Source organism: Aspergillus pseudotamarii, assembly GCF_009193445.1.
Source record: "Aspergillus pseudotamarii strain CBS 117625 unplaced genomic scaffold BDV38scaffold_49, whole genome shotgun sequence".
NCBI classification, from domain to species: Eukaryota; Fungi; Ascomycota; class Eurotiomycetes; order Eurotiales; family Aspergillaceae; genus Aspergillus; species Aspergillus pseudotamarii.
In genome coordinates this window covers 150,014-164,179 of record NW_022475063.1, presented here as the reverse complement: position 1 = coordinate 164,179, position 14,166 = coordinate 150,014, and the positions used below count along the sequence as shown (strand labels likewise).

At 48.8% G+C, this 14,166-nt stretch overlaps 7 protein-coding genes across 7 annotated transcripts; 2 read left to right on the top strand and 5 right to left on the bottom strand.

The window, feature by feature from the left end:
• Positions 1–15: 15 nt before the first annotated feature.
• Positions 16–1,643, bottom strand: BDV38DRAFT_147753 (putative SIR2 family histone deacetylase). The gene has a single exon (XM_032051572.1). The coding sequence runs from the start codon at positions 1,237–1,239 to the stop codon at positions 97–99; it is 1,143 nt and encodes a 380-aa protein (XP_031910937.1). The 5' UTR covers positions 1,240–1,643; the 3' UTR covers positions 16–96.
• On the top strand, positions 1,536–3,511 carry BDV38DRAFT_147762 (PQ-loop repeat-containing protein). The gene is made up of 2 exons (XM_032051573.1): positions 1,536–1,887; positions 1,939–3,511. The coding sequence occupies exons 1-2, from the start codon at positions 1,832–1,834 to the stop codon at positions 3,047–3,049; spliced, it is 1,167 nt and encodes a 388-aa protein (XP_031910936.1). The 5' UTR covers positions 1,536–1,831; the 3' UTR covers positions 3,050–3,511.
• On the bottom strand, positions 3,509–7,816 carry BDV38DRAFT_273253 (terpenoid cyclases/protein prenyltransferase alpha-alpha toroid; the record flags this gene model as incomplete). The annotated part of the gene is made up of 5 exons (XM_032057646.1): positions 3,509–4,099; positions 4,174–4,995; positions 5,698–6,988; positions 7,074–7,537; positions 7,613–7,816. The coding sequence occupies 5 exons, from the start codon at positions 7,814–7,816 to the stop codon at positions 3,509–3,511; spliced, it is 3,372 nt and encodes a 1,123-aa protein (XP_031910935.1).
• A 479-nt stretch (positions 7,817–8,295) lies between these two features.
• BDV38DRAFT_285450 (putative meiosis-specific topoisomerase Spo11) lies at positions 8,296–9,838 on the top strand (the record flags this gene model as incomplete). The annotated part of the gene is made up of 6 exons (XM_032060487.1): positions 8,296–8,587; positions 8,654–8,720; positions 8,768–8,876; positions 8,951–9,037; positions 9,106–9,308; positions 9,424–9,838. The coding sequence occupies 6 exons, from the start codon at positions 8,296–8,298 to the stop codon at positions 9,836–9,838; spliced, it is 1,173 nt and encodes a 390-aa protein (XP_031910934.1).
• A 147-nt stretch (positions 9,839–9,985) lies between these two features.
• On the bottom strand, positions 9,986–11,064 carry BDV38DRAFT_147679 (E2 ubiquitin-conjugating protein UBC7). The gene is made up of 2 exons (XM_032051570.1): positions 10,474–11,064; positions 9,986–10,387 (listed from the first exon to the last, which is right to left on the bottom strand). Exons 1-2 carry the CDS (start codon positions 10,718–10,720, stop codon positions 10,134–10,136), a joined length of 501 nt encoding a protein of 166 aa, XP_031910933.1. The 5' UTR covers positions 10,721–11,064; the 3' UTR covers positions 9,986–10,133.
• A 1-nt stretch (position 11,065) lies between these two features.
• Positions 11,066–13,432, bottom strand: BDV38DRAFT_147678 (scramblase family protein). Its single transcript, XM_032051569.1, has 4 exons — positions 13,228–13,432; positions 12,666–13,165; positions 12,429–12,600; positions 11,066–12,375 (listed from the first exon to the last, which is right to left on the bottom strand). The coding sequence occupies exons 1-4, from the start codon at positions 13,324–13,326 to the stop codon at positions 11,302–11,304; spliced, it is 1,845 nt and encodes a 614-aa protein (XP_031910932.1). The 5' UTR covers positions 13,327–13,432; the 3' UTR covers positions 11,066–11,301.
• On the bottom strand, positions 13,332–14,052 carry lcl2. Its single transcript, XM_032051571.1, has 2 exons — positions 13,806–14,052; positions 13,332–13,733 (listed from the first exon to the last, which is right to left on the bottom strand). Exons 1-2 carry the CDS (start codon positions 13,978–13,980, stop codon positions 13,540–13,542), a joined length of 369 nt encoding a protein of 122 aa, XP_031910931.1. The 5' UTR covers positions 13,981–14,052; the 3' UTR covers positions 13,332–13,539.
• Between the last annotated feature and the right edge of the window lie 114 nt (positions 14,053–14,166).

Sequence of the window (14,166 nt, the reverse complement as noted above, 5' to 3'; positions counted from 1 at the left end):
AAAAAAAAAAAAAAAGGGAATATTCCACAAAACTCTCTGTTCTATACAGTTCTATCATCAGGGGGAAATCTCCCAATACATCAGGATAGAGCCTTTTCACGCAGGGGCAAGTGAGGGAAGCTGTGCGGCAACAGGGGGCAAAATCAGATCGGAGTTGAGACTGCAACGAATATGAGGGGCATCCGGTTCCATCTTCCCAAAGAGTACCGACTCGTTTCGGACTCCCCCGATATTGATTATGCCTATAGGCATACCCCTTTTATATGCTCGTTCAACTAACCTCCATGCTGAAAAAGTGGCAAGACTGCTTCCAAGAATGAGAAGCCTTCCTGCGTCATCAATTGCCTCCTCTGCAGCCGTTTTCACTGCTGGGTGAATATTTTCACCGAACATAATGACTGCAGGCTTCAGAACTCCAGCAGTTGAAGATGGTAGCCATGCACCATCGCTTTCTACCTCTACCCTAGCCGGCGTGCCATCTCGGAGACGAGGAGGTTTCTCTAGACATGTAGGACAAGACGGGTATCGGAACGTAGAGTAAGGTGCCTCGGCTAAATCCACATCTCCATCTGGGTTAAGCTTAAGGCCTTTCCGTCGCTGCTCCTCAGGATTATCTGTGTTAAGAGCCCCGGTGTCAACCATCTTGGCCAAAAACTCTGCCCAGGCCGGATTAAGCTTTTCGAGGGACTTCTGGAATTCGTCTCGGGGAAATTGATTTTGACAGCTGGTACAGACAACCGACCTTAAGTAGCCATGAAGTTCGATGGTTGGTGGTTTCGAATGAGCTATTGGATGGAAAGAGTCGACATTCTGTGTCACTACGGAGCTGAGATATCCCTTTGCGCCGAGGTCCCTAATAGCCCAATGCGTTGAGTTAGGCTTTGCTTTCACAAGGCCTGGCCAGCCGACAAAGCTCCTAGCCCAATATCTCTTGCGGAACTCATGTCGTCTCAGAAATTCATGAAAATATATTGGTCGATATGTTTTGTTTGTGACGTATGTGCCATTCTCTCCTCGATAATCGGACAAGCCGGACGCCACCGAAATTCCCGCACCAGTTAAGAGAACAGTTTGAGAATACCTTCCGACATCAACTCCGCGAAGGTAGGGTGACGGAGGGGCAGTGAAAAACGACAACAGGGCATCAATAGCTCCTGAAACAGTGCGGGCTGATTGCGGCACAATTACTGGTGGAGGCAGCGGGCCGGTGAAGGGGATTCTGATCGGCGGAGTCGTCATTGAAGCCACATAATTGGCAAAAGCTGATGGAAGGGGAAAAAAAAGTTGCGTATGTTTGAGAAAGACTGTCGCTAGTTGCTCAACTAATTATAAGTGTCCATGGGGCACCGTTGGGACAATGTCAGTATTTCTATTGGGTTGGCTACTGATCGCAAATGCCGTCATTGATAGTTGCTGACTCATCCAATTCATTCCCTAACTATTGCACAGGACCAGCTGATAAGGGTTTGTCTTAATGGCATTCTGCGGAAGGCAACAGTTCTTATGCATATGTGCCTTCATGCTCGCTGAACTGCATCTCAACGAGCATAATATCATATAGAATGTTCTATCAACAGGGTTTAGCTCATGGAAGGAAGTTTCGATTGCCTCTTTGTAAAAGTGGTCTGTGCATTCTAGACTACCCCGGATTTGTAACCACGTGATCGCCGAACAGAGTCTTCGAGCGTCATCGTTCTCAAGTCACTCTCTTTCGCCCTCACAGAATTGTGGAATCCATGATAAATTTTGAGATTTTTTGTCATTCTTTGCCATCAGTAGCCTAGTATCGGACTGGGTGGACACCCAATTCGTCGCTCTACTTGTGTTAGATATGTTTCACCCGCCAGTTGGCAATATAGATCTAGACGCTCTCAGCGGTATTTGTGGGTATGTGTCTGGATGAGGAGGTGTACAAGATGACCAACTAATGTTGATTAGATCTATATCCATTGCGTGTTGGGTTGTTGTGTTTTCCCCCCAAATCATAGAGAATTTTCGTCGTGGCTCAGCAGATGGCCTCTCACTTCTCTTTCTCGTTGTCTGGTTAGCGGGCGATGTATTCAATATTCTCGGGGCTGTCTTGCAAGGCGTTCTGCCGACGATGATCATTTTGGCTGTGTACTACACACTCGCCGATATTGTCTTGTTAGGCCAGTGCTTTTACTATCGAGGATTCACCCTGAGAGATGAACCGTCACCACCGAGCTCGCGCACGCAGGAATCAGATGCCGAAGACCAGTCTTCATTTCCTGGAAAGGTATCAGAGCGAACAGCTCTACTATCCGCAAAGGCCAATGGTCATTCGTATCAGGTGCATTCTCATGAGCACACGGGAAACGGCTACCCAACGCCAGGGCCATCCGGTCAACAGTCCTTCCCACACCATCAAAACCACAGGAGACACTCAGCAACCTCCTTCAGGGATATCCTCCACCCTAACGTAGATGGAACGCACCTTTCTCCTGTGACACCTTTTGTTGAACCTTCAGCGAAGGAGACTCGTCCTCCGCGCAGCCTTTCCGCCCTCCAAAACGTCCTATTCAAACTCTCCGCCGTCGTCTTAGTCTGCGCCGCCGGTATACTCGGCTGGTACGTCAGCCCTGGATCATCAAAAGGCGAAGACAAGCAGGATGATAGTGGGTCTCTCTCCTTCGATACACTGGGTCAAGTATTCGGCTACCTATGTGCAGCCCTGTACCTTGGATCTCGTCTGCCCCAGCTACTACTCAACTACCGACGGAAGTCCACGGATGGTGTATCCTTGCTGTTCTTCCTCTTCGCTTGTATTGGCAACCTAACCTACGTCCTTTCAATACTCGCCTACTCCCCAGTCTGCAACGGGGAGTACACCCAAGGAAGGGTCAGCCAATGTCGACCTGGCGAAGCTGGTGCCCTGTATGGTCGGTTTATACTTGTGAACTTATCTTGGCTAATCGGGAGCTTAGGAACACTGTTCCTTGATATGGTCATATTTGTGCAATTCTTCTTGTATCAAGATAATGGGTACGGCGAGACTGAGGGAACTAGCGAGGAAACTTTGAGGGGGTGATTTCGTTCACGCCCACAAGCACTCATGTTATACCTCTGGTCTCCTTTCCTTCTTCTCTCATCTTTGCTTTTGTCTGTCCTTATTTGCCTTCAACTAAAAATCAAGGGTGGCGTTACGGACAGAGGTCGGGAGTCAAAAGGCAACTATTCTTCTTTCTTAGTCTTGCGCATCAGGCTATGCTTTCCTTCGTTGCGGGCGGCGTTTTGGGTTCTCTTTTTAACTCCGTGTATACAGATACTTTGCCCTCTCAAGAAAATATCCCACCAGATCGTTACGTATCAGGGCTCATCTCGGCGGCATATTCTCATGTTAGAAATTAAACACTAACCCAACAGAAAGAAGAAGGACATCGCTAGAAGCGACAGCGGCCACAGCGCCGTCAGTGCCTTTCATCGTCAGTTGACCCTGAAACACAGGGAGACCAAGCTGAACTCCAAATCAAATACAATTGTATTGTGATCAGTCGCTTGGTGGACGAGGCTCCACCTTTCCTCTGCTTACTTCCGACCAATTAGTGCTTAGCGAGGTGCCCTGACTTTCAAAGTAACTTTTATTCATGGCCCGACGGGTATTCTCGTCTGCGTTGGCGTAGAGTTTCTTAAAGAACGTATCGACGGCGTCACCACCGCCAAAGTCTGAGTCAACCGAGTCGGCACCGTCCGATTCGTCTCCAGCATCGTCCGCTTTTGGGCCCTTTTGTTCCCCGTCCTTGGCCTTGCCTTTGTCTTTAGGCTTGAGTTTCTTTGCTGTAAGCGACGACGCCAACTTATCCCAATCTTTGGGTCCATTGCGGGATGAAGATGGGTATGCTGGAGCAGAACTACTGGCAGGAGTTGGATCCGGGACAGCCTGACGACCAGGAGGCTTAATGTTGACTGCGGATGCTTCTAGCGCACTCCATTTCTGGCCAGGAGCACGTTTCTTTAAGACAAGCTCAATCTTGGTAGACATGACAGAGACCTTGGAAGAGGATGGGTCGACCGACGCAAACAAAGGATCAAGGGTGAAATCAAATTCAGCACCAGATGGGAGGGGGAATTGGAGAGATACCTGTAGGTTGGCATGGTCAGTATATTATTGATTGATACCCGTGGAAGGGAAGAAATGTCTGTAGATGACCTTACCGATTCATCTTTTAGTTCCACGTCCACTCCATCTTTGGATACCCCTTTGACGTAGAGAGTCACAACAACGGTCTCATTAGATTGATACCACTCATGCCGAACCTTGTCAGACGGAGGGACAGTGGAAGGAGCTGCAGAAGAGGTGCTTCCAGCAGCACCACTTTGGCCATCCGACGTCTTGGACGTCGAAGCTTCTCTTGTGACCGTCTTGTTGGCTGCGGCAGGCTCACTCTGGACGATGCTATCCCCAATTTGTCCGGATTTGAGAGTATCCAACTGGTTCTTAAGCTCCTTCTCGGTCGGAACTTGGACACCACTCGGGTATTCCGCAATAGTAACAACAGCCTTGTTATCCCCCTCAGGCAACTTATTAAGCTTGCTTTTGACCTTGAGTATCCAGATAGGCAGCTCCTGCTCATACCCATTCTTTGATGTGGATTGAGGACCACCGGCCATACCCATAGCATCTTTCATCCTTTCTGATTTGTTCACATTACCCGCGCCCGCGCCGGTCTTCCCCTGGATGATCTCGAATACAAAGCTCGCATCGCCATATCTTTCAAGCTGGTACAATGCGACACCACGTCTCAACTGAGCAGCTAAGATTAACTCCCTCTTTCCACGTTCCCGCGCAAGGGTTAGAGCAATCTCCGCATCGTGTAGCGCTGCTTGGGAGTGGGGGCCTCCATCTACCGGTTTGACTCGAGAGTAGGCGGTCGATCGTTTGAGGTAGTATGGCGGTGCGCGGGGTAGTTCGACTAGTGCTTGTGTAAAGTAACGGATAGCACCGGGGAAGTCGGAGCTCGCGAGGGCCTTGTCGCCCTGTGTTGCGGAATTCATATTAGCTTGTGGGAGCTATGAGCTCCGCAGCTTAAATGTATGTAGGGTAAGCTTAACACTGGGGTGCGGGGGGCTTGAAACAGGGGAGAGGTCAGAAGTTATAGCAGAGAAGAACAAAGCTTAGTTTCTATTCTGAGTTGAAGAGATGGTTCAATGGATGTTTCCATCACCTTTCTTTCGGTTTCTTTCTCTCTGCTTTTTTGGAGACTGCGGGGAGGCTTATGTCAGCGGATTTAATGCGCGAGTTCAACCTCTTAGTCACATGCAGTCACATGGGCTTGATGTTCATTAGATTATCTTCCATTACAACCGAAAATCAAAAGCTATTTGTACATGTATTCAACCATTTGCCAGGTTGTTTCTCTCCATATGGCGGGTTCAACTCTTTACAGGAGCTCCTCATTGCCAAACTTCCTGCTATAGAGTCCCAAAGCGCGAATAGGCCAGTAGAACTTATAGTTAGGGTATGAAATCATACTGGACTCATGTCAGCGCCAACAATTCTATGACACAGATGGAGACTACCCACCAGGATTGGTTGAAAACACCCTCGATAGCTTCCTGCAGCCACTCCCCATTGGGTTGCTGGCGGGACATCATAAGTTGCATGGCCTTGCGGAGGGGCTCCTTGTCCGGGTAGCCTGCCTCCATCAGGGCAAGGCATGCCCAAGCAGTCTGACATACTTGGGATTGCTCATGTTGGGTGTACACATGTCGCTCGCTGCTGAGGTAGGATTCACCCCAACCTCCATCTTCTTTCTGCTTGGAAATGAGAAACTCGCAACCCCGACGGGAATAGTCGCTATTTTCATAGGTTTCTCCAATGCTCGCGAGACTTTCCAAGGCAAACATAGCAGCATAGGTGAAGCAGATGCCCCAAGATCCATACCAGCTTCCGTCTGCCCTCTGCACACGTTTGATGTATTTGACAGCTTTTTCTTTCGCCGCCATGATCTCGTCGGATCGGTAATCGGGATAGAACTTACTGAACAGAGATAGCGCAGTGACGGAGGCAGTGGTACATTCAGGGTAGTCGTAACCAATCATAATCCCACCGAAAACCTCAGCGGCATTCAGCCACTCCACCTTTGGCGATGCACGGGTGGTCTCATACTCTGTAAAACCGCCAGAAGGATTTTGCATGAGCAGCAAGCAGTCAACGCTATCCTTTAAGCGCTGTGCGGATATCAATCTAGGATAGTTGTGTATCTCTTGAAGTTGAATGCTAGACCGTAGGCCCTCGGCTGTGCAGTCGCTAACTGTGTAGCCCTGAGTTCTGTTGCTGAAGGGCCATGCGCCCTTCCGGTGTTGACGGTAGCACTTCTCCTGATCTGGTACATTCTCCCGCAGTTGGTGATTATCAAGAAATTCCAGAGCTTTTGTGAGCATGGGTCGCCATTTAGGATCATTCGCGAAACCGGCAATGACGATAGCTTGGGTGATGAAGGATGTATCCCACACCTGAACACCATTGGTGCCGTTCATCAACATTCCCTCATTCTTCACCCACATATAATCATTCAGACGCTCTCGATGACGACGGACCGAGTAGCTATCAGGTCCGTCGTGGAGGTAACAAGCAACCATGTTCATTGGGTTGCTCACAGGACCAAGGCCTGCGTAGTCGGTATTTTCGTCTTCCATGCGAATCAATTCCCAGGTCCATTCTTCAGCACGGCGCACAAGTACGGGAAGCCGCAGGTATGGATTCCAGACATTGACTAGAATGGAGTTGATCGTGTTCAAGAGCCACGTCTTCGGATAGTAATTGTCAGCCTTGTGGATAGAATTACGGTGCTTTGCGAAGTCGATAGAGTCATACGGCTCGGTATACAGCTCGCTTCGAAGCTGCTTGGTAAGCGGATCGAGCGGATGAGTGAATTTCTTAGACCACAAGTAAGACATGGGCAAAAAGACCTGACGGATATGGATCCACCACCGCCATGGGGCAAATGGGACCCAGTCGGGGAGAAGCCTAAAATAAAATTATCAGTACTCAGAGCAAACTGATCATCGACTGGAGGTGAAGGGAAGACAAATACGAAAGGGGCAGTGCGGACCAGATTTCGGGAGGAACGGGGTTGACGCAGTCCCAATCCATGACTCCAAGGATACTAAGCCAAAATTTTGCCCAGTGGGGTCCATAAATGGCACCACCGAGTCTATGTAGGAGACCACGGGCCTTGATCATTCGATGGTCGTCTTCACTGACACCAATCAAGCGCAGTGCAACATAATTCATACAGGTACCAAACACGGAGCTATGGGCCTCGACGTGGAGACCCCAGCCTCCATCTTCGGGGTGCTGACGAGCGAAAAGATATCTCTTGATCTCAGTAGCATACTCCGGAGGAATTGGAGTGTTGGTTACATAATAGGTGATTAGGAGTCCTGGCAGCAGAAACATCGGCCCACCATATTCACAGGCCCAATTACCTGGGGGAAGTTGCAATTTAGAGAAGAATTCCAGGCCATTCTCTGCACACTGTAGTGGCGTTCTCGCAGGTGGCAGCTTAGGAAGTCCCTGTAGGGAAGTCAGTCTCACAAGGCTCAAAAACCGCCCGAAGAAACAACAAGAACAACAATTGGAAAACAGTACCGTAGGGAGCCCCAGAAAGTACTTGTCAGCCACCGATTGAGGCCATTCTGCATTCTCTTCATCTGATTCGAGGTAATGCCAGGTCTGACGACCATCATTGTCCAGCAATCTCCACCTTGAGTAGTCTGTTTTGGGATCTCCATTGGCATCGGCGGTCAAATGGCCCTGCGCCGCGGTTCTCCAGGGAGCGATAGGATCGGCCATATCTGCTACGAGTGTGTCCGGCAGTATCTTTGCTTGAATGGACTAGCCCGAAAGAGCCACCGAACCCCGAGAGATCAGTACCCTCTGGTAAGCAATTACAACAAGTGGACGAGAATATGGAAAGAAACGCCGAATGATAGATCTGGGGTTGGTCGATCCATAGACTTAGTCATCAGGGGCAGTATTTGTTGCCTGAACCATGAGGCACCACTCGATTTCTGACAAGTATGGTTCTGTAAGTACGTATATTATGTATACATCTGCGTGGCTTGATTTATTTCCAAATGTTAGTAGAAGCTCTAGTAATAGTTAACCTGATTTAACTGCACTTGGTGGTTCTGTTGTGACCAATTGCAACTCGATCATGTTGCTATATTGTGCTTAATTTGGTGTCTTCTATGTACCCTTCTTCTTCTTCTTTTTTTTTCTCTTTTCTACCTAACATCCATTCTTACATATTCCATCATTCCTTGCATCTCATGGAGGACCATGTGGGGTACAGGGGATTGGTCTCCCCTCATCCTACTCGTTATGACAGCTATATGTCGTCTTCCCTCCGCCAAGTCAAGCGATACATCGACGAGACCCTGGCATCTGCCCTTGACGAACTATCCACACCAGACGGTCGACCAGCCATAACACTTAAACGAAGCTCTAGGAACGTGTCACTGTTTATCAATCCCACAAGTAGAGCTCTTGAAAGCAATGGAACAGACACATATATTACCTATTCCTGGCCCGGCGCAAACACCTTCGAAGCATGGAAATTTAGTATATGCATTGTTTCATTGACAACACTACCACGGGGTGTCCATATACTGATCGTTATGACAATAGCCGTTGTTTTTCGAGTTCTTGCAGCTGTTGCAGATGCTATTGACACAGGTTTAGTAGTGTCCAAAAGGTCTGCGATTCGCACCAAATTTTCTGCAATCTCTGATGCCTAAGCAGAGACATATACTACAGCGATCCGGCATGCTTTGGGACACAGAGAACTGTTGACACAATCGTTGGTGATCTGGCCCACACCATTGGAGTCGACAGATCCGCATTGAATGTTGTATGTGAGCTTCCTTTACGATGACTATACTTGAATTGATCCTGTCGGTCTAAAGCCTTCGGGCAACGCGACAGGAAGCGGCTGCGAAAGGACTCGTGACAGGCTATTGTAGCCTTCTAACCAAGTTTGGGGAGACCATGGATATTCAATTGCCTGCTAAGGTATACAAATCTGAAGGATAAAGGATACTCCGCTCCCTATGTCAAAAGGTCCCAACTAATCCGGGTAGGACTGTCTAGTACCAAATTCACAGGATAACGGTGAAATTGACATCTCAGATGCTAGCTGGGTCTTGATCATCGAGAAAGAGGTGCTACCATTGCCATATGATCTCATCACGGACACTCATTCAGTACACAGGCCATCTACCGCAGACTTACAAGAAGTCAATATCATACTAGAGCGGCCGCAGGAAAAGGGATCCTCATCACTGTAAGCCCTCCTTAACCTGCATAACTGGGTAAGTAATCAACAACGACTAGGGGAAAGGCTACCCGGATCTCTCAACTAGAGCCTTCACACGAAAGATATATGAGAACAGCTGTAGATCAGACAAAGCCCTGCATTTCTATGGTCTAGTTGACAGCGACCCCGACGGCATGGCTATTATGTCAACATACAAATACGGCTCAATGGCACATACCAACCAGAATGGAAGGTTAAATATTCCTTCTCTCTGGTGGTTAGGCCTCCGAACGTCAGATGTCGTATCTGGAGCGCCGAGCAACGACGACGGGGCTTTGATTAGATTGACAGTAAGGGACAGAAAGAAGGTCATGACCATGTTATCGAACAACCCTGTATGGGCAGCCGAAGGACCCGAGCTGGAATGGCGTGCAGAGCTGCAGCAAATGCTCATGTTGAACCTGAAAGCAGAAATCGAGATACTTTATGATCGGGACGAAGGACTGGAAGGATGGATTGATCAAAAAATGGCAGGTTTCTCTCCACCGGATAACTAGGGACGACATTACCCATATAAATGTATAATTCAAACAAGCTATTTACTTTCTATCAGCTCTGTCGAAGAAGACCCACAAAGATAAGGAAAGAGCGAAAACAGGCCCCGATAGAAGCGCCTTAAATAGTAAGAATGTACCATAAACGCCATGGCCCCACCGCCAACCAAAGAGATGCATGCATCCATACCAAGCTATGCCATGCGCCAGCGAGATGGCTACAAGCACAAGTTCGGTACAATGAAAGAGGCACCATGCCTCTCCATCATATTCCAACTTGGCGAATAGGAGAACACACCTACAGTCCCAAACCCTTCCGTACCTCATCACGAACCTTGTGCTCATAGTCGCTCCTCCGTTCTCTCCACATCTTTGCCGCTTCAACATTGGCAGGGCTCTCGTCATTTGGCTCAGCAAGCATGCTCATGACCGAGATAAGAATCTTCTCAACGCTCTGGATAGGTGACCACCGCTCCGACGCATGCTCATAGTGGTTCGGATCATCACCGGGAGGATGAAGAATGGAAATACACACGGTTCCATTGGGATACACTGTCCGATCACAAAACATAATTAGCCAAGCTCCAAATCTCCTTCTAACCACACCCGCCATCATAGATAAGAACATGGGAAGGTACCATTAGGATGCCAAACCCCTCCACCCACAAACTTCATCGTCGGCGGACTCAACGGATAATCTTTCGGAAACTTCAACTCGGCAGCAAAAACTCCACCTTCAAATGGTGTGCCTTGTGGACCCTCGATCAGGGCTTCCCAATGGAACATGTCATCTTCAGTGACGGGGCCGGCGGTGATGCCATCTGGCGGGTTGGTGGAGAGGTTCTTGTACTCGTGGAAAAGACGTTTTTGCGCGACAGTAGACATGGTTGCTCTCTAATTCTGTTGTAAGGATATAAGTAAAGGAAAAGTAGAAGAACACAAGCTCGTGGGCCAATGAATTGTTTGTCGTTGGATTATTCGCAGTTAGGCGGTTTTGCGGAGACAACGGAGTGGGGTTAAAGTGCGGTCTTTATAGTGAAGACTATGGCTTGAAGATAATTTATAGTTTTTTTGCCCCTTTTCTATTCGGATAAACTGCGGTAGCAATATGAAGCGATAACAACCCTTCCGGTTCAACGACAGCGCAAGTTGATAGAAAGGGAAAACGAAGTTGCCACTGGACAGAAGGAAAAATGATGGCTGATGCCCCAGGCCGCACATGTTGTTGCCGCTACTTATCACCGAGGGTTCGGCCCGCATTTATGCTTGTATTGATCGGCATTGCTGCATCATCAAGACGAAGAGGTGGGGGGGAAGAAAAGGAAAAAGAGAAAGCCTAAATCAATGTTCATGTCCTAACTATAATACAAATGTATATCTCTATACCACGCAAACAACGCTTCTCATATTTGACTCCTGTAAACCTGTAAATCGCCGCCCCAGAGTAAACGCCTTGCAAAACAGGATTAAAACCAATCATAATCATCACCATCTCCTGCGTCGGTATCGTCTGCCGCCCATGGATCCTCTTGACTCTGGGCCCAAGGGTCTTGTGGTTCATCGGCCCAGACATCGCCATAAGGGCCTGTTTGACTGGAGGTAGGTGAGTGCTGGTCTCTTGGGAGCGCTTGTTGATCTAGTGGAGCAGACTGCGACTGGTGCTCTCCCGTCATGCCTCGAGACATCGCATCATATCCGGCCATCGCTCCAGCACCGACGGCACCTGCAGCTGCACCTTCGGCCAATCCTCCAGTTGCACCGGCCCGGCCGAGAGTTCCCGCGGCCGCTTCACCCACAGCCCCAGCTTCACCGGCAGCGGCACCACCAGCCGCAGCCTCTCCGCCAACGCCGGGGATCCAGATAGGCATGAAACCAAATCCACCAGTACCACTATGGCGACTGAAATAGTCGAAGTCGATGCTTACTGCAGTAGCCAACATGACTGCACGCTGGTCGAGCGTCATGCCGGTAACCGAATTGGTTTGCGCAGGTACCTGTTCAGGGCTAAAGGCAGCCGAGTCCATTCGTAGAGCATAGACACCAGTGTCTGTAAAGAGTTCGCGAGCGAAGCCCGCAAAGTTACGGTTGACGGATCCGATAAGTTGGTCATTGGCCGAGCGAAGGGAAAAGTCCCACGACAGGAAAGGCTCATCAACGTAGGCGAATTGATTAAACTCGCCCATAGCTTGACCACCACTTGCCGTTTGAGTTAATTGCATCTGCTGGGCGTCAGAGAGACCGGCCTGCAAAAGCGGTCGGGATACAGTGCCCATATCTGTCGCGCGGCTCGGGGAGTGATGGTAGGTGAATAGGTTGTATTTCCGCCGTAATGGTGCCCACTGCTGTTGGGCCTCGCCGATCACGCGCATGTCATCCAGCCCTAGTGATGACACCCGGGCATTTGAATCTCCTGTGGCCTGGATAAGCGAGCCCGGCTGAACGTTTTGGAGAGAGGTTGAAGAGGAGTAGGCATTTCTAGCAACATCAAGAGGGTCGTACACGCGGATACGGGAATTAATCCATGAGAATGGTCGATGAAACTAGATAACATCAGCGCAACACTAGAAGCTAAGAGTGTTATTTCAAAACTCACGCGCAACACTTCATTCTCGTGCCTATCAAAGACGTGCGTCACAAAACTCCTATGGGTTCGGAACCACTGTCGAGCCATCATGTTGGTCATTCCTCGCTCCTGCTCCGCCATGTACCCGATATGATGCCCGTTCGCATCCATAATTACATACTTGTTGGCTTGCTCAAACCCACTGCGAAGAAAAGCGCCAAGTTAGCCGATAGATTTCCGACGTTTTGCGTAAGCCGGAACACTCACATCATGACATTCATGAGTTCCAGTTGCCGTTGCACAACTAGGCCAGAATTTGCTAATATACCCAATGCAGGGTGGTTTTCCTTTAATACTCCACGAGGATCTTCTGGTATATGGACCGGGGAGAGCAGAGTGTTGTGAGCGGGGTCATAGTTCGGATTTAAGGAACTGGCATCATTTGCAGCTGAACTTGGTTGTTCCAGTTGTTTTGAGGGTAGATTTTCCCTTCTGATGGGCTCTGGTCTCCGTATTGAATTCCGGGGCCCACGAGAGCTAATTCGCCCTCTGGTGAATGAACTCGACAGCGCTCGGCCGGGGGCTTTAAGCCAACGCAACGGCTGTAGTTGGAGTCTAGCACTCCACATGCCTGGGGTAAAGATAGCGACTAGTATAGAGTAAGTTGACTTGGAGTAAAGCGTGACTATTGCTGCAGAGCACCGCAAAGGACAATGGGATGTTGTTGAGATAGTGGAACGAAGTAGTAGGCGGAGACCATGACGAACCTGTCAATGGAGTTAAGCGGAGATAAGGGTAGGCAGAATCAACCAGAAAGACCAGTACTTACATTTACATGGTGAACGGAGTAGTACCTACTCCATCCTAGGAGCAACGGAATCATTTCCACGAAATTAGAAAAGAACCCGCTTCGAAAGTACAAGATCATGGAATTTGACTAGTCAATCCCGATGTGCGCATCCTCACTGTAAGCACCAATGAGAGTTTACAAATGCTATATATACAATCTATATTGTCTAAAGACACCAAATCACCTTGTGCTTTGCATTAAGACGAATTTGAACCGATATCACAAGAATTTTTTCTTTTTTTTTTTTTAAAAAAAAAAAAAAAAAGGTCTAATCGCATACTAAATTATGGGTCACAGGACACCCTTCCGAGCCAACTCGATCTTGCGCGCCGCTTCGCCGGGTTGGAATCCTCCCTTTGAGATGCAGATAGCACTTCCTTCGCCAAGTTCGATCTTATCTTCGTTGTAGGGGTGTGCGCATGGGCAATGATGAGGAAAATGCACGCAAGCAAGAGTACCAGGACATAGATATTTGTCGCATTGAGCTGTAAGCGTGGAACCTGTTAGCCATTATCCAGACAGTATGAAATAGCGCGCAACGAGTCATAATCAAATACCTGACTCCCACATCTTTTGATACCGTGAGCTATCACTGGGCTCATTTTGAGCAGCTTGCTGCTGATGTTCTTGACGTCCGCCGCCAAACATGTGCTCGAAGAACTGGAACTGAGCGTGGGCCATGGAGGCCAGGAGGAGCAAAGCTCCAAGGGTCCGGATCCAGGTATGCAGCATTGCAAGTAGAGCCCAATATATGAGTATCCGAAGTTATTAGTGGAAGAGATATTATCCCTTTCCCAATGTAAGCAACATATCACTGTTTAAAGTAACTTGTGTAATTTGTATGCAATAAAGCCAACTCGCGCAAACACACGTGACCTGCCAAGACCCAGACTGGCCGCCGAAGAAAAAGTCACCGAA

What these genes read in the sequence shown, in the direction of transcription:
- BDV38DRAFT_147753 (XM_032051572.1), bottom strand. Translation starts at nt 1,239, where the DNA reads ATGACGACTCCGCCGATCAGAATCCCCTTCACCGGCCCGCTGCCTCCA.
- BDV38DRAFT_147762 (XM_032051573.1), top strand. Translation starts at nt 1,832, where the DNA reads ATGTTTCACCCGCCAGTTGGCAATATAGATCTAGACGCTCTCAGCGGT. An exon ending in GCTCTCAGCGGTATTTGTGG is followed by an intron (nt 1,888 to 1,938) that starts GTATGTGTCTGG and finishes AATGTTGATTAG; the next exon opens with ATCTATATCCATTGCGTGTT.
- BDV38DRAFT_147679 (XM_032051570.1), bottom strand. Translation starts at nt 10,720, where the DNA reads ATGTCTACTGTCGCGCAAAAACGTCTTTTCCACGAGTACAAGAACCTC. An exon ending in AGGGGTTTGGCATCCTAATG is followed by an intron (nt 10,388 to 10,473) that starts GTACCTTCCCAT and finishes GTGATCGGACAG; the next exon opens with TGTATCCCAATGGAACCGTG.
- BDV38DRAFT_147678 (XM_032051569.1), bottom strand. Translation starts at nt 13,326, where the DNA reads ATGATCTTGTACTTTCGAAGCGGGTTCTTTTCTAATTTCGTGGAAATG. An exon ending in ACTCCGTTCACCATGTAAAT is followed by an intron (nt 13,166 to 13,227) that starts GTAAGTACTGGT and finishes CTCCATTGACAG; the next exon opens with GTTCGTCATGGTCTCCGCCT. An exon ending in ACGAGAATGAAGTGTTGCGC is followed by an intron (nt 12,376 to 12,428) that starts GTGAGTTTTGAA and finishes GATGTTATCTAG; the next exon opens with TTTCATCGACCATTCTCATG.
- lcl2 (XM_032051571.1), bottom strand. Translation starts at nt 13,980, where the DNA reads ATGCTGCATACCTGGATCCGGACCCTTGGAGCTTTGCTCCTCCTGGCC. An exon ending in TCAAAAGATGTGGGAGTCAG is followed by an intron (nt 13,734 to 13,805) that starts GTATTTGATTAT and finishes CCACGCTTACAG; the next exon opens with CTCAATGCGACAAATATCTA.